Source organism: Fundulus heteroclitus, unplaced genomic scaffold (assembly GCF_011125445.2).
Source record: "Fundulus heteroclitus isolate FHET01 unplaced genomic scaffold, MU-UCD_Fhet_4.1 scaffold_73, whole genome shotgun sequence".
In the NCBI taxonomy this organism is placed as follows: domain Eukaryota; kingdom Metazoa; phylum Chordata; class Actinopteri; order Cyprinodontiformes; family Fundulidae; genus Fundulus; species Fundulus heteroclitus.
Window position 1 is genome coordinate 1,669,248 of NW_023397175.1, and position 16,386 is coordinate 1,685,633.

Genomic DNA, 16,386 nt, shown 5'->3' on the forward strand with positions numbered 1-16,386 from the left:
TTGTGTGTGACATTATTGGTCAATTACTACACAGTGGTGACTCTCCTGAACACATCCCTTGGAAAGTATTGGCAACCTTGCTCACACAGCCCTAAACTCTCAGCAGAAATGAAGTTCAAAGCTATGCAAACAGCAGAAAAATGTTAGAATGCTGCGGAAACTTTGAGTTTCCAAACATAATGTAATCCAGGACCACTTCTTAGCCATCAACTAAGATGAAAATTAAAAATATCGCACATGGGTTGCGCTTAAATCTGGAAAACAGTCATTTTCATCACCGGTCAGTCTTATAACTGCCTTCAATTTAGAAGTTTAGGTATAATTCCTCATTGACAGCTGTTATCAATATTGTTTATTTGGATCTTTGAAAGAGGTCAAATACAGGACACGTGGCAAGCTGATTTTTTCTAACAATTTGGCAAGTATTGCTCAAACATGGTTGTGTAGAGGTTTGGTGCTTTAACTCAATCTGTGTTTTAAAGCAATCAAACGTCCCTGGGTGGGCTCGAACCACCATCCTTTCAATTAACAGCCGAACACGCGAAACCAATTGTGCCAAAGCTGGGGAATGATAGTCTACCTAGAGGGGGGAAGAATGGAGGGAAGGGGGAAGAAGGAGGGGGATCCTAAGGTCGTGGGTTCTATCCCCGCTATTGTCATCTTATGTTTTAAAGGTATACTATGCAACCGGGGTTGATTTTCCAGCGAGGCTCCCCCCAGAGGGCGAAAGTAAAAGTGCACTGTCATAAAGATGCTCAGCTGTTCTGGTTTCTCCGTCAAGCCAGGCGCGGTTGTTTTGAGCTTAGCAGACAGGCGAACGCAAACGAAAAGTCGAAAAAACCGCAGTACAAACAATGACTAACACAGGCTACCGCCTCGCCAACATTAAAAAAAAATAATTAAAAAAAATAATAATAATAATGATAATAATAATAAACTCGATATGCTTGCATGTTTATTTGACGTTAATACACGGTTCTTTGTTATTGCTTTCGCGCGTGCATATAGTGAATGGCAGGGCAAAAACACATGGAGTTCTCGCCGTAAAGCGAGACCGACTCTCGCGGTCTTGCACGAGACTTCTGAGCCTGTGGGTGCGGGCCGAGGGCTCTTGCAATTGAAAGTACGGTATTTCCTCCACAGACCACCAGCGCGGCCGAGAAAACCTTTGTTTGACCTGAAATGACTAATTTAATCATCCAAAATGGTATGGAACACATTAATTCACTGAAAAATGTTGCATAGTATGCCATTAATGAAGGTGTCTCCCGTAATTAACATTTTTAGGCGTCAATGAAAGTAACCTGATGTTTTGTTAAAAACATGTAAAAAAAAATTGTTTTTGTGGAAATAGTGTAAATTAATACACAGAACTTTTTATTTAACCACAAAGTCTTCTTTTTAAAATTTTATTGATTAGCAGCTTTTTTTTGATCCAGTCACATTATAAAATAAATGTACATTTCCATTATACTTTATACTATATGCATGATACAGTATTATTTAATATTATTAATCTATGCAGTTTATTTTCCACAGCAAAATAGCAGCTCAAACTATAGTATTTTAAAAGCATGTACCTTTCCTAAAGTACGTGCTGAGTGAAGTGACTAATATATTGTTCGTTGTGTATGCATATTATTGAATAAGTAGAGGCTCATATTTATTCATAGTAAAAGACCATAGACCTTATCTGTTTCAAAGAACCAAATGTTTATTTATAAACAATACAAAACACAGTGAATTAAACATTTTAACAGACATTTTATTTTTTTATTTCTTCCAGCCACTGCTCTTTTGTCAGGCTTTCAGTAGAGGGACAGTAAATGTGCCCTCTATATTGGCTGTGTCCCGTTTCAAGGATTCTATACTGACCACATTTTTTGCACGTGTTGTGTAAAACTTTGCAGGTCAGTTTTCGGCGTGCTCTACTTGGGGGAGTGAAAGAAGATTTGGGAGCCAGAGCAGGTGCCAGAACAGGAGCTGCAGCAGCAGGTGCCAGAACAGGAGCTGCAACAGGGGTCAGCACAAAAGCCATAGCTGGGGCCAGAGCAGGAGCTGCCGCAGGTGCCAGAACAGGAACAGGAAGGGTGGAGAAGGTCCAACAACTCTGTTCCTGTCGGGCAGTGGGGATAACAGGACCCTGTGAGGCAATTGGAGCAATTGCCACTAGCTGAGGCCTTTTGGGTGGGGCAGGGAGAAGCGGTCGCTGTCCTGATGGATTTTTTGCATCAGCAAATTGTAGCTTTCTTTTTAATTTTGCCTGCCCCACAGTGTTAGATGGTAGGCTGTATATATGACTTGGCCCTGAATGTGGTATGGCATAATGGGGACGTATATTGGCAGGGAGAAGAGGGTCGGCAGCTACAGAAAAACGGCTAGGAAGGATTAGCCCTTGTTGCATTAAAGCAGTATCCTGCCTTTTCACCCTTTTGTTATGCCACTTAACCAGGGTGGTGTAGCTCACATCCAATAACTGCAAGTTAGACTGCTGCATGACAGCGCCGTTTGCTAAAATGAGTTGCCTGATCTTTCTGTAATCCTGAAGGATCAGATCCCATCTAGAGATTGTGCCTGTCCCTCTTTTTTTTGGACTACGGTGGATGTTACAGAGGCAAACAAAGATGGTCTCCACCAGGCGGCAGCAGTCTGGCCATTGGGCAGATGGGGCTGTGGTTGTTAAGGCATGTCGCTTCACACTTTCAACCCCAGGGGTGAATTCCTGCCTTTTTTTGGGGGGGGGGGGATCTAAACCTTCCAGTGTTCAATTTATCTTGGTGCCTTGCAGCAAATACCACCCTCTCCTTGTCAAACTCCAACAGGTCCTGCCACAGAGCGACAATGCTGCTCACCTAAACGGGGAAATAATATAACTTTACATTAGAACACAACAAAGTGCTAGTCAAGTGATGGGTGTGCATAGTGCATGCATGCAGCAAGCAACACCACATGTAACTGACCTCCTGGTTACATGTGTTTTACGTGGCGTTTTTGCACGCGCCAGATGTGAGCCATCCTCACCTCATCCAGCAGAGGGACACCCATCAAGTCTCTTCCTTTTGGGCCCCTCAGCTGCTCCAGCAGTTGTTCAATTTGTAGAACAGTTGTTTCCTCTCCCCGAGTCCTCCTGTGGCAGAAAGTACTCAACTCTTTTTTTGAGATTTGGCTGTCCACCATGGAGTTGGTTAATCCTGGTCTCTGTTCTTGCTGGAGCTGCTTTGCCTTTGCTCTCCTGAGTAGGTCAAGGTCCCCTGCATCCCACTCAAAGATACAGGAGGACAGAGCCCTAATGAACGCAGGATACAGTGGATGAGCATCCGTTGTGCATCCTACAGCCAGCCGCCGCATGAAATGCCAAATGTCAAGCCGGATATGGAGATCTGGCCACTGTCCAAACCTGGCTTGTAGCTTGCTCAGTCCCTCGGTCTTACAGCAGCCACAGTCCACATAAAGCACCTTGGGAGGTGCAACCCCAGCCTGGCGGTACCGCTCCATCAGGCCAGCAGCCATCCTGTCCAGTCCTGGACCTTCCTGCACAGTCAGGACACTATTTAATATTTGGCCCATCTCATTGCTAACTGAAGACACCCACAGAGCCGTTCCTTTGCTGTGTCCTGCCAGCTTCTTTGTGATCTAAAATAAAAATGGGATTGTAAATCAAACAGTTTATCTTGTTTATAGAAGCCACCGAGTGCCCTGGATTTCATAGCCTTTTTTTATGTACTTTGTACATTAACATTTCACAAATAGTTATAAGACAAGTTTAATTGTTTGCAAAAAAAATGTGTGATCCCAAACCTTTTAAAATGTGTGTATTTATTAATGTATCTGTTTCTTGGAGGATCTAATAATAGTACTGAGGATGATAATAATTGTTATTTGTATTACACTGTTACTAACCTTTTTGTGGAGTCCAACTTTAAGATGGTGCCCAAGGTGGATGTGATGCTGGCCTTGATGTGGTCTATGCGAGACAGGATGTCTCTGCCATACACAGACAGCAACCAGCGATCTGTGGGGACGTCAGCAGGCTCTGGGGGCTCCTGGCACACAACTGGAAAAAGGCTGGGCCTATTAACAAAGTTAGAGCACTCTTCAAAATAGTGCCCCAACCTATCTAGCCATTCTTCCCCGTGATTTTCTTTCAGTTGTTTCAGCAGCCGTGCAGAGCTGTTGCCCTGAGTCCGGTCCCGCATCAGGCGAATGACCCGTATGTCACAGGCATACCTGGAATTCAGAACAATAAGTTGTTTAGTTTATAGCTCCATCTACAGGTAATTTATTTTCATCATGCCTCGAGTGTCCATTTTACTGAATGTTTTACTTACTTTTGGGTCAGGATAAGCCGGAACAGTTTTTGGTGTGGCAAGTCAAGCTGATCCCGGATGGTCTGAGATGTTGATATATAAGTCAGATTGCACCCACTGCACCTGAGTGTCTCTGTCACCAGCAGGTAAAACCGATCAATGTCCAGGACCTTCCTAGCCCTTTTGTGGATTACAGCACCTGTGAGATGCTTCCCACAAGCTCGGCAGAACACGCTGACCTTCCATTGGTGATAGGGCATCCACACCAGGAGCCGATGAGAAAAAAAACGATCAGGTGTTGGCACCTGGTGGTAGATCAGGGCTGGCCTGGGAGGCTCATACCAGAGCTTTAAATCTGGGCGTAGTTGGCGGGAGCGACAGAGGGTATTGGCATCTTTGGTCCTGAACAGGGATGGTTTTCCTCATCTCATTGGGCAACCAGAAAGAAGCTGCATCCCCAGCTGCAGCTGATAACAGAGAGGTTGCAGGCTCTTGCTGAAAACAAAAGAAGAGATTTAGAAATCTGCATAAATGTCTTATTAAAGATTACCTATATCTGCATTAATTTAATGAATACATACTGCTGTACTCACAGATGAAACTGTCTCGCAGGTGTGTGCTGGCCCAACGCTAGGGCTGTAGCAGGTGCTAAATCAATTATTGAAAGTGTACAATGTGAACTTTGATGGGTCACATTATCCAGGAATATTACATTTTCCATACCATTGCAACTGTTTAAAAGCTTAAAAAAACACTTTTTAAAGTGCCTTGAGATGACAGGTTTCATGAATTGAGCTATATAAATATAATTTAAACACTTCAAAAACATGCAAATATTAAAAACACCAACACATGCAACCATGAAAAAAAAACAAAAAAAAACACTGAAAACATGCAACTTTTAGAATTACAAAATGTCTAAAAAGTTTTTAACTCTTTCCCATTTTCTCCAGAACACGCCTTACTTTGGCACTTGCCTGGCGTTGGCGCCGGAGCAGGAGATTATAAGTCTTGAACGGGCTAATTCTTACAGAGCAGGGCTTAATTATTGCTTTGCTGGGTGACCTTATCTGTAGTGCGTGTGCCCCTCCCTCTGCTCCCTCTGCTCCCTCCTCCTCCTAGTTGGACCATTCCCCTATTGGCTTTCGTACTCTTGGGTGCTGGACCTGCCTTTTTTGCTCTTTTGTGGGCAGCTGAGGAGGAGGATGGCTTCTCTCTGGAGGGCACTTTGGAGAGCGCATCAGTAATTAGATTTCTTATTCTGATGGCCTCCTGCAGGCTGAGGTTCAGGACATAAAACCTGTCAGCAGTCTTGTGTTGTCATGACACATAAAAGTGCTGACTTTGTTCCTCTCCTTGGGCGTCAGGACAGACTTGGCCTAAAGAGGGAGGAAAAAGGCATTAGATTCACTCACAATCCGATAAAAGCAGGCAACATGCAGGGAAAGCCATACTCACACTGTCGGCTAGGGCAGTGCGGATCAAGATGAAATTGATGGCGCTCCCCAGCCCCATCTTCTTCCATACAAAATTAAGGTAGCGCACAATATTTCTGAATAGCAGTTTTCCCATGGTGAATAGCAGATACTTGTTTTTTATGGACAGCCTGCTCTTTATGTCCCTCAGCCTCTTCACCCAGCTGAACTCCCTCTGCGTGAGTGCAAGGGTAGCCTCTCCAAATTGTGCCGAGGTCTTGTGCTCAGCCACCTGCATACCGAGAGAGGTCGGAGTTAAGGCATTAGGTCACGCGGCTGTGCGTGAGCCACTGTCTCCGCGGGCTCACCCTAATGAGAACACCCTCCGATGTCTCCTCCTTGGCTCCTGCGTCCACCTCTGTGTCCAACATGTTGATGAACACACCTGGCCTGTGTCCACTGACACATGCCCAGTATGCGGTCAGGTACCCGTATAGCTGGTAGCGTATGGAGCTATTTTTTGGCTCCTTCTCCAGCTTCTCTGAAAGATGGAAGAGGAGGGTGAGTGACAGACAGTGAGGAGGCAAAACAGTGTGGCCACCCATCAGTGTGGACCGAGGGGAACTCACCCAATCACTCCTCAATGAATCCAGGTGCCAGGTGGATTCAGCGTAGGATTGAGTCCTGCTGTGGCACTTGATTCATTTTGGCCCTCTTCACTCTATTTTGGTGAAGAAAAATGGCCCTTTTCAGGTCCCTCCTTGCCTTTTCCAAAAGATCAAGGATTTGAGAAATTTGTTTGTTGGTGAGCCTGCAGCTGTCGGGGCGGTTCCTTTTCAGGTAACTTATGAATTGTTGGAGCTGGTAAATGTAGAACTGCTGAGTGGTTACCTCTTTCCCACTTTTGCTCAGCTCCACTAACCATCTAAAAAGGAAAAGGGGAACGCTGTCACATGTGACGAGAGCAAAAGAACTATTAAACGAGCAACCGAGCTCACCTGTTGATGCGGCCAATGTGGAACATAAATTTCCAGTTTGAAATGAGCTTGTGCCCATCCGCCATGTAACGCAAGAAGCTCTTCAGCCTGCTGATTCTGCTCACCACCCCCTCCCTCATTTTACTGCTGCCATACCTGCTGGTGTGGTAGCTACGGTAACGTTCTACGTAGGCCTCTGAAAGGAGAAACACGGTCATAAGTGGGAAACATGCCAACTCCACGTGGGGAAGACGGGGATGATATTTACCCATGGAGCGGGGCAGCACCAGCCGGTGCATCAGGTTTCCCCTTCCTCTTCCGGTGCTCCATGTGCACCAACCACTGGAGGTCATAGGGAGCTTCCGAGTTGTTGAGCTGCGCCTACGAATGCGAGGATGATCGCTCATTTTAGGCTTCAACAGAATTTCCTCCTCCATCATCTTCTCCTCCTCGTCCTTGTGCACAGATGAGGCTGTAGATACGTCTGGGCTCTCCAGAGCCAGAGGAAAGACAACAGGAGAGACAAACAATGAGAAGGGGAAGAAGAAAGAACAATGTGTCAACATGTTCTGTCAGTGCAGTCTGTAACGAGTAAGGCTCTCTGCTGTGAACTCACAACATTGGAGGACTCTGCAGGTGATGGAGGACTGGATGGAGGGCGGTCTGCAGAGAGCTCCAGAAGGTCTGACGTTGACTGCTGGGCATCACCCCCCTGTTCCTTGCTGGTCCCAGCAGATGTTCTGCACTTCACGTGTCACACAGAATTTCAGCCTGTTACACAGTGCTAAAGAACAAAAAGAAAGCTGTGATTTTAACTTACGGGATGGAGCACAGATTTGCTGACCACCGCTGGGCCTTTTTTCAAGCCAGCAGCAATCCGTTTAGCAGTGCTCAGAGCCTGGTTGAGCTCCTGGACCCTGCCACAAAGCTCCATATTTTCCCTCCTCAGGTGCACCACCTCCTCTTTGTACCTGAGAGTAACACAGATGAAAGCAAAGGGGGTAGGAAATAAAAACAAAAATCAGGAACATAAATAAAAATAACTGATAAAACTAAATTAATTAGATAAATAAATACTGCGACAGACTGGCAACCTGTCCAGGGTGTACCCCACCTCTCGCCCATTAAAATGCTGGATATAAGATAAGATAGTCTTTATTGATCTCACAATGGAGAAATTCACTCGTCACATCGGCTCATACAAGAAGGTGCAGAGTAGGGAAGGTGCATTCAGTTATATACAGTGAATCTTCATATATACAATGGATCAAAAAGAATACCAAAAAAATACAGAAAGAAATAGGAATGGGCATATGATGTCTTATTTACATAAGACATTATGTAAATAAGACACCATATTTATCTTATTTATATAGGCACCAGCACCCCTCGCGATCCCATAAGGGAGAAGCGAGTAAGAAAATGGATGCATAGATGAATAAGAACATCAATAGGATAGGAAATGCACAATACCTGGCCAAGGCATGCCGACATTGCTCAAGATCCATTTCGTCTTCTGCTGGCTCCGCCACCTGAGGCTCATTAATGGCTGGTTGGGGAGGGTTTTCCAAATCTAAGGTGGAAACCATCGGTGTGCTGGGGTTGGAGGCACGCAGCTTCGCCAGTTGGTTGAGAGCCAGTAGGAATCTGGCATGTTCTGCCATTTTGCTCCTATTTTCGTTGCTTAGTTCACTATGGTAGCTAAGCAGGTGACGGTCGAGGTGTTTCCCAGACAGATAATTGCATCCGGGAACCGGACATGGACAATCCCTAATTGACATTTTTTTGGACCCCAGCCTTGCTAGAATATTTTTCTCTTTTAAGTTTAATACATTGTGAGTCGCCCTCAGGTGCTTTCCAAGCTGAATGAAAGAAATCTTGCAAAGCGGGCACACGCTGTTGGTTTTACCGGACATTTTTTGTAAAAAGGCACAAACACTAGTCAATGGATCTCTGTACCACAGGCCAGGCTGGTCTTCCTCAAAATAAATAAAACAAACAACAAATTTAACTAATTCAGACCACAGAAAAATCTGCTTGTTTAAAAACAGACTGAGCATCCCGAACGATTGAAAATAGCTGATACAAATCCACAACTCCAAAATCAAACATTTCAGAAAAGGATCAAAGCATTAATTTCAACTGCTCTCTACTCCTCTTTGTGAATAAAAGCCTAAATATGTCAATATGTGGCAATAAAGCCAGCCTGAGTATGTCAATATGTGTCAATAAAGCCAGCCAAACCACTTACTTTCTCTCAAAGCTGCTCTCTGTTACATTCAAAAATCTTGTTCTTGTTCTTCTTGATTTTATTGGCGGTTGGCAAACAACTTTCCGGTGTGCATTACCGCCACCAACTGGTGAGGAGTGTGGGTCAAAATGGCCATACTCCCAAAGATACTTATATTTATGTATCTATATCTATAATATTAAATTTACAAATACTAAATCCTCCTAATTATTCCTGTTATTATTAAATATTTAAATAAGTATTGATAACATTTATTTTTTTACTTTTTCTGCAGAATATCTATTATATCAAATTTAATTTTCTCCTTATTAAGATCTCTAACCAAAATCCTTCTTTCCTCTTCATATTTCGTACAATACATCACTACATGTTCTACTGTTTCATCTTGTTCACAATATTCACATTTGCCCGACATATGCTTCCCTATTTTGAATAGTGTTTTATTTAATCCTGTATGTCTAAATCTAAGTCTTGAAATATCTGTTTCCTCTCTTCTGATTCCTTCTGCTATCCTCATTTCTCCGACTTTCCTTTGAATCCTATACAGCCATCTTCCTCTCCTTTCTTCTCCCCATTGTTTTTGCCACCTTTCCTTCATTCTTTGTTTAATGATACTTTTAATTTCTGTCTTACTTAAATTAATCATCATATCAATAGTTCTATTTTTTGATGCTTCCTTAGCAATCTTATCTGCGATTTCATTTCCATTAATCCCTATATGTGCTGGTACCCAAATAAATATAACACTAATACCCATCATTTGAATTTGATATAGAATTTGCTGTATTTCAATTAATATATCTAATCTACTATCTGAAAAATGATTTTGTATACTAAGTAAAGCTGAACTTGAATCTGAACATATTATTGATCTTAGTGGTCTTACTTCCTCTATCCATTGTAATGCTAATAATATTGCTAATAATTCTCCTGTATATACTGAGAATTCATTATTTATTCTCCTCTTTACTTTGATATTGAAATCTGGAACAGAAAATGCTATGCCTAACCTATCATTCACATTTTTAGATGCATCTGTATATATTTGAATATAACCATAATAACTATTAACATATTCCTGTATGAGTTTATGATTAATATTGCCTTCTTTTTTCTTTTCCAACCATGACAAATCTACTGTTGTTTCAGGTATGAGCCAGGGAGGGATTACTGATAACGGTACAGTTGGACTACAATTAATTTTATCTAACTCAAGTTCTTCTACTTTTTTTCCCACTATCCATCCAAAACTTCCTGTTTGTCTCCTCTCCCTTTCCCAACACGGCTGCAATATTTCTTTTGTAGGATGATTTTGACCATGACCCTGTAAACTAATCCAGTAATTTGGTAACAGTTGTGTTCTCCTGATTTCCAGTGGCATTTCCCCAGTTTCAACCTGCAACGCTACAATAGATGTTGTTTTAAATGCACCTGTAATTAACCTTAACGCTTGTGTTTGTATACCCTCTAACTTTTTAAGTGATGTACTTGCTGCTGATCCATAAACCACACTACCATAGTCTATTGCTGATCTTATTAATCCTGTATATATAGCCTTTAAAGCAGTTATGTCTGCTCCCCATTCATGACCAACTAAACATCTCATAATATTCAAAACTTTTTTGCACTTATCAATAATTTTTTGAATATGAAATGTCCATGTAATTCTATCATCAAACCATAAACCAAGAAATTTAAATTTTTTAACCCTTTCTATCTCTTGATTATATAATTTAACCTTCACCATACTATTGATTTTTTTCCGAGTAAAAAACACAGTTTTCGATTTTTCCACTGAAAGTTTGAATCCCCATTTATATGACCAATCTTCTATCTTTTTAATAGCTTTTTGTAATTTCTTCACAATATAATCAGTATTACGACCTCTCACCCAAATTGCCCCATCGTCTGCAAAAAGAGAACACCCAAACCCATTTTCTATATCTTTAAACACATCATTAATCATTATAGAAAAAAGTAACGGACTAATTATGCTTCCTTGAGGTGTTCCATTTTCAATAAAATATTTTGACGAATATCTCCTTCCTATTCTAACCTGTATTTTCCTTTCACTTAAAAAATCTTTTAACCATCTATATACTCTACCTTTAATATCCATCTTCACTAGTTTGATCATCAATCCTTCCCTCCACATCATATCGTACGCTTTCTCAATATCAAAGAACACAGCCACTACACTTTCTTTATTTATTTGTGCTTTCCTAATTTCATGTTCTAAGCACAAAGATGAATCCATGGTATTCCTTCCTTTTCTGAAACCACTTTGCCATCTAGATATATATTGATTCCTTTCCAAATAATATACCAGCCTGTCATTGATCATTTTCTCCATAATTTTACAAATGTTTGAAGTTAAAGCTATAGGTCTATAATTTCCTGGGTTTGCGCTATCTTTTCCTGGTTTACGTATTGGTATGATCACAGCTTCTTTCCAAACCTTTGGCAGCTTTCCCTCCTCCCAAACTCTATTATATAATTCTAACAAAATCTCCTTTGATGGTTCACTAAGTTGACTTATCATAACATAACATATTTGGTCTTTTCCTGGCGCTGTCCTCTTTGCTTTCCTTAATGCACGATTTAATTCTGCTTTTGTAAATGGTACATTGATTAATTTATTGTTTTCACCATCTTCACTTAATATCTCTACATTTTCTGCTATTGTCTCCTCTCTTCTTCTTCTCCCTTCTTCACTTAAATTTTCTGATCCGTGTACTTTAACAAAAGTCTGAGCTAACATTTCTGCTTTCTCATCATCCTTCTTTGCTGTAATTCCATTACCTATTAAAACTGGATAACCAAACTCTTTTTTCATCCCATTCATTCTTTTAACCATTCCCCATATTTTATCTATTTTAGTTTCTCTTCCTACTGAATTACAAAACTTTCTCCAATATACCTTCTTTGCATTTTTAATTGTTTTTCTCAACATTGCCTGCTGCCTTTTATATTCAATAAGATTTTGTATATTATGAGTTCTTTTTAATACTTTAAAAGCTTTATTTCGAGATTTAATCACATTTCCACATGCTTCTGTCCACCATGGTACAATTTTCTTTTTATAATTCCCTCCTTTCTTATTAATTGACTGTTTAGCAGCTTCTAAGACCGCTTCACATATGGAATAATTCAGCCCCTCTATATCTTGACAAATATTAACTGTCTTTAAATTTCTTTCAGTAATCATTTTAAATTTTTCCCAATCAACAGTACTAAAGTTCCATCTATCTACCCTCATGCTTTCACTCTCTTCCATATTTATTCCTACTTCTATCAATATAACATAATGATCACTTCCTATTGTTTCATTTTCAACTTTCCATGTACATATACCAGCAATTGTTTCTGATACTAAAGTTAGATCAATAGCTGACTCCCTTCCATTTCTAATATTTATTCGTGTACCATTTCCATCATTTAAACATATTAGATTATTTATATCAATAATTTCTTCGATTACCTCTCCATTATTATCATTTTGAGTTCCCCATAAAGTGCTATGTGCATTAAAATCTCCACAACATATAATCTTCCCTTTTAAATTGTCTGTTAACTCTCTTAATAACTCTAAAGATAACCTTTTACATGGATTATAAAAATTAATTATCGTCACAGCCCCAATTTCACTCCAAACTTCAATTATTATCATTTCCCAAAGTTCTCCTATTTTCAATACTCTGTATGACATTTCTTGTTTGATAAATATAACACATCCACCTCCTAAACCATCCTCTCTATCCCTGCGTATACTCTTATATCCACTAATAACAAAATCTAACGTCGATTTCAACCAAGTTTCTTGAACACATATAATTTCTGGTTTATTTTTTAGATTGTTAATATAGCCTTTAAACTCCTGCCCATTCTGTATTAAACTTCTAGCATTCCATTGCAGAATAATCATACTGCTCTTCCTTCACCACTTCCTGGCTTCCCATCTGTCTCTAATTGTTTTTTCACTTGTTCCCATGATAGTTCCCTCATATCCAAGAATTTTTCAGCTCCTTTTATTATTATTTTAATTTTTTCTGTTTTATGTTTGACTTGGTCTGTACAGTTAATCACATAGGCTATAAACAGAATACGTTTTTCAGTTGTTATATTTGTTGTTGTTTTAACTTGTTCTCTGATGCTGTTCTCTGATCTTATGTTATGAATCACTTTTCTTGCTTCCACCCCTGAATTTTGCCCTTGCACTCTGTTCACTGCTTCAGCATAATTTATGTTACTCCCCATCTTCACCTTCTGAACTTCAACAGCCTTCTTCCTAACTTCACAACCTGCATATGTCACTGAATGCTGACCTCCACAGTTGCAACACTTCATCTGCTCATCCCCTTTACATTCTTCATACCTGTGCTCTCCTCCACACCTTGGACACCTTTGCTTACCTTTACACACTGCCGCTACATGCCCATACCGCTGACATTTATAACACCTTAAAGGTGGAGGAACATATGGTCGAACAAAATAACTCATACATCCGATTTTAACTCTTTCTGGCAACACCGAATCTTGGAATTCCAATAGCACAGACAAACTATTAACTCGCTCACCATCAACTGTTCTCAATAATCTTCTCACTTTTTTCACTTCACCACCTTGAATGTTGCGTCTTAATTTTTCCAGATACTCTTCAACAGGAATGCCATAAATCACTCCACTGGAACCTCTGCTTTCTTCAAGAACTCTTCTATCAGACACCACTTTTTTGCAAACACTATCAATTTTTAATGCTTTATTTCGTTGAACTTCATCTTTACATTTTATTAACAAACTTCCATCTCGAAGAATTTTTGCACTTTCTACCTCTCCCACCTTGTGTTTCAATTCCTTGGATAATGCCACTGGACCCAGATTAATACCCTCATCCTCCTTTCTAAATTTAAGGATTATTTTGAACCCACTACCTTCAATCTTCCTTCGAATAATCCTAATTTCTTCCTCAGGACTATCCTCACCCAAAGATCTTTTATTTGAAACTTTCCCTTCCTCCCTACGCCTTGTATCTGTCTTACTTCTATCTTTTCTTCTGGATACTTGGGACCATTCACCACTCTCCATTTCATCCCCACCATCTTCTTCCTGTGAGGCCATTTCGACCCAGTCACTCACCAGTTTATGCCAACCGCCAAATCACAATCCAAAAAATAAATAAATAAATAAATTCCAAAACAGTCAACGTTCCCGCCGCTGTCGATCCGACACAACCTCTTCCGTATCGTTTTCCAGCTATCTCCTACATTCAAAAATAGCTGTCAGCCTCTTATAAAAATCCGCTGACTGGAAAGCCCCGCCCCTATGTGATCTAGTTTAAACAGCTCTGTGTTTTTTGAGGATGCCAGTCTGGCCTGTGGTACAGAGATCCATTGACTAGTGTTTGTGCCTTTTACAGAAAATGTCCGATAAAACCACCAGCGTGTGCCCGCTTTGAAAATTAAATATTTTTCCCACCAATCTGTGTAATCTGATTGAACTTGACTTTGTAAAGTGCCTAGAGATGACATGTTGCATGAATTGGTGCTATATAAATAAAATTTTATTTTATCTTCCGTTTGGTGAGAGCTTATGACTCCACTTGTGTTTGGCTGAGAAGGCTGAAATTCAGCAGAGATGATCTTACAGATGGGTTTAACATAGTCAGAGAGTTTGAAAGAGCCAGGTGTTTCTGCTGCTGCAGTCTGAAACCGGTCCCCTTCATGTTTCTGGTTCTCAACGCTCAAACTGGTTTTTATTTTATCCATCCATCCATCCATTTTGTGACCTGCTTAATCCCTCGTTGGGTCGCAGGTTTTTAATATATCTTTTCATAGAATTTAATCAACCCTTAATAATTCTTCCCTGTGTGGGGAGACTGCTGCTGTTTGTGGGTGATGTGATGAGGCTAAAATGTTCACAAACAATCTTCATTATGTGTTTAAGAAGCTCAGCACATTTGAAAGAGCTGGGTGTTTTACTTTCAAAGTCACAATTTTTATAAATTTCAGTTTTGCATAAGCTGTAGGTGGCGCTATGATCACCGTAAAACGCTGATATTGTTTTTTTAAAATACTGCAATATGTGTAGAATCAACTCCGGAAGTTTCAAAGACCTGGGTGGCCTTGTGTCCAAGGTATGAATGTTAAAAGTTGTTAATCTGCTATGATTGGCCTGCTGCTGTTGCTATGGAGAACCTGGACATGCTCAGGTTCAGCTTTGGAATAAAGGAGGTATTTATTTATTTTTGTTGCATAAAATAAGCCTCTGTGGGTTTATTTTAATTTAGTGTATTTAATTTTTGAAACCTATCTGTTTAAATAAGATCATGTAGGGGTGGGCGGGGCAGGCCTTTCCAATCAGCTGATCTGTTAAAGATGGCAGTATCCATTTTGAAATGTAGCAGAGTGCACCTCTGGACAAAGGGTAAGTGTTTTGACTGGCTTTATTGACACATATGGACCTATTTCAGCTTTAATTCAGAAAGAGGAGCAGAGAGCAGTAGAAATTAAGGCTTTCATCCGCTTCTGAGAAGTTTGTTTTGGAGTTGTGGTTTTATATCAGATGTTTTGAATCAGTATGGATGCACAGTTTGTTTTTAAACAAAGCAGATTATGCTTTGGCACTCTCTGTGGTCAGAATTAGTTAAATTTTGCCTCTGCATGATATCTCCTGGAGTGATTTTGAATGTTGGAGAGTTGAAATGTATGTGCAACTCTCAGATTAGGGTTAGATAGTGTTTTTGATGGTTTTTTTTTTTATTAAATCAATAATTGGGAGGCCATTTTGTTTTGGCCCACCTGTTGGAGCAAAATCCACCTGAGATATGGCTTAAAAGAGCCTTTGCATGTGATTTACTGGTCTAATGCTGTCTTTTGGGGGCTTTAAACCCTAACTGTGGTGAGAAACTATTTTTAGAAAGTGTATTTATCATTATTTTTGACTAAAACAATCAGGCCCCCCATCTTATGAGTGTCTTCCTTGATGCTTAAATGCATTTAATGGATGGATGGTTATGTTGTTAAAAAGCAGAACCCATCAGAGGACGTTCTGCAAGATCGTCCTCATCTGGACTCCACTATTTGTCGTAGGGCAATTATACTCTCTATTAAGACCTTTTTTGTAATGGTTCAGTTATGATTAAAACTCATTTGATCATCTTTAAAAATATTTAAAGATGATTAAATGAGTTTTCTAAAATGTGTGTAAGTGAAAAGGGTTGGACAAATGACAACCCTTTACAGGCAAACAAACTGAGAATGGTTAGGAAATAACAAATATTTTAATGTAAGAGCAGCTGGCACATTTTCTCTTTTTGGCTGCATGTCTCCTATGCTTTGAAACCATTTAAAGCATAGGAGTGAGAGTAGAATTGTCTGTACTGCATGCTTAGTTGGACAGTTCTGTATCAGACATGCATTTATGGTTTTTGTGCTTTT

At 40.2% G+C, this 16,386-nt stretch overlaps 1 protein-coding gene and 1 long non-coding RNA gene across 3 annotated transcripts in view; both read right to left on the reverse strand.

The window, feature by feature from the left end:
• LOC118561816 overlaps nt 1-14,258 on the reverse strand; it is a 60,955-nt gene extending 46,697 nt beyond the window's left edge. Inside the window, exon 1 of the long non-coding RNA XR_004930284.1 lies at nt 14,087-14,258. This is a non-coding gene — a long non-coding RNA (uncharacterized LOC118561816). The remainder of the gene's footprint in view (nt 1-14,086) is intronic.
• LOC110367530 lies at nt 2,740-9,002 on the reverse strand. Of its 2 annotated transcripts, XM_036134061.1 has the most exons (15): nt 8,173-9,002; nt 7,520-7,670; nt 7,316-7,444; nt 6,968-7,190; nt 6,721-6,895; nt 6,614-6,647; nt 6,352-6,487; nt 6,091-6,263; nt 5,766-6,014; nt 5,273-5,686; nt 4,901-4,955; nt 4,329-4,802; nt 3,901-4,227; nt 3,022-3,633; nt 2,740-2,852 (listed from the first exon to the last, which is right to left on the reverse strand). In XM_036134061.1, exons 1-7 carry the CDS (start codon nt 8,757-8,759, stop codon nt 6,389-6,391), a joined length of 1,398 nt encoding a protein of 465 aa, XP_035989954.1. In that variant the 5' UTR covers nt 8,760-9,002; the 3' UTR covers nt 2,740-2,852; nt 3,022-3,633; nt 3,901-4,227; nt 4,329-4,802; nt 4,901-4,955; nt 5,273-5,686; nt 5,766-6,014; nt 6,091-6,263; nt 6,352-6,388. The 2 variants fall into 2 exon arrangements, with proteins under 2 accessions (XP_035989954.1, XP_035989953.1); XM_036134060.1 differs by having other exon boundaries at nt 6,352-6,647.
• Nucleotides 14,259-16,386: the final 2,128 nt, after the last annotated feature.

Bases quoted from the DNA above. Each gene is read 5' to 3' on its own strand.
- LOC110367530 (XM_036134060.1), bottom strand. From the start codon at position 8,759: ATGCTCAGTCTGTTTTTAAACAAGCAGATTTTTCTGTGGTCTGAATTA. The intron at 7,191-7,315 runs GTGAGTTCACAG...CTGGCTCTGGAG, and splicing joins CTGCAGAGTCCTCCAATGTT to AGCCCAGACGTATCTACAGC. The intron at 6,648-6,720 runs GTGAGCTCGGTT...TTTCCTTTTTAG, and splicing joins CACATTGGCCGCATCAACAG to ATGGTTAGTGGAGCTGAGCA.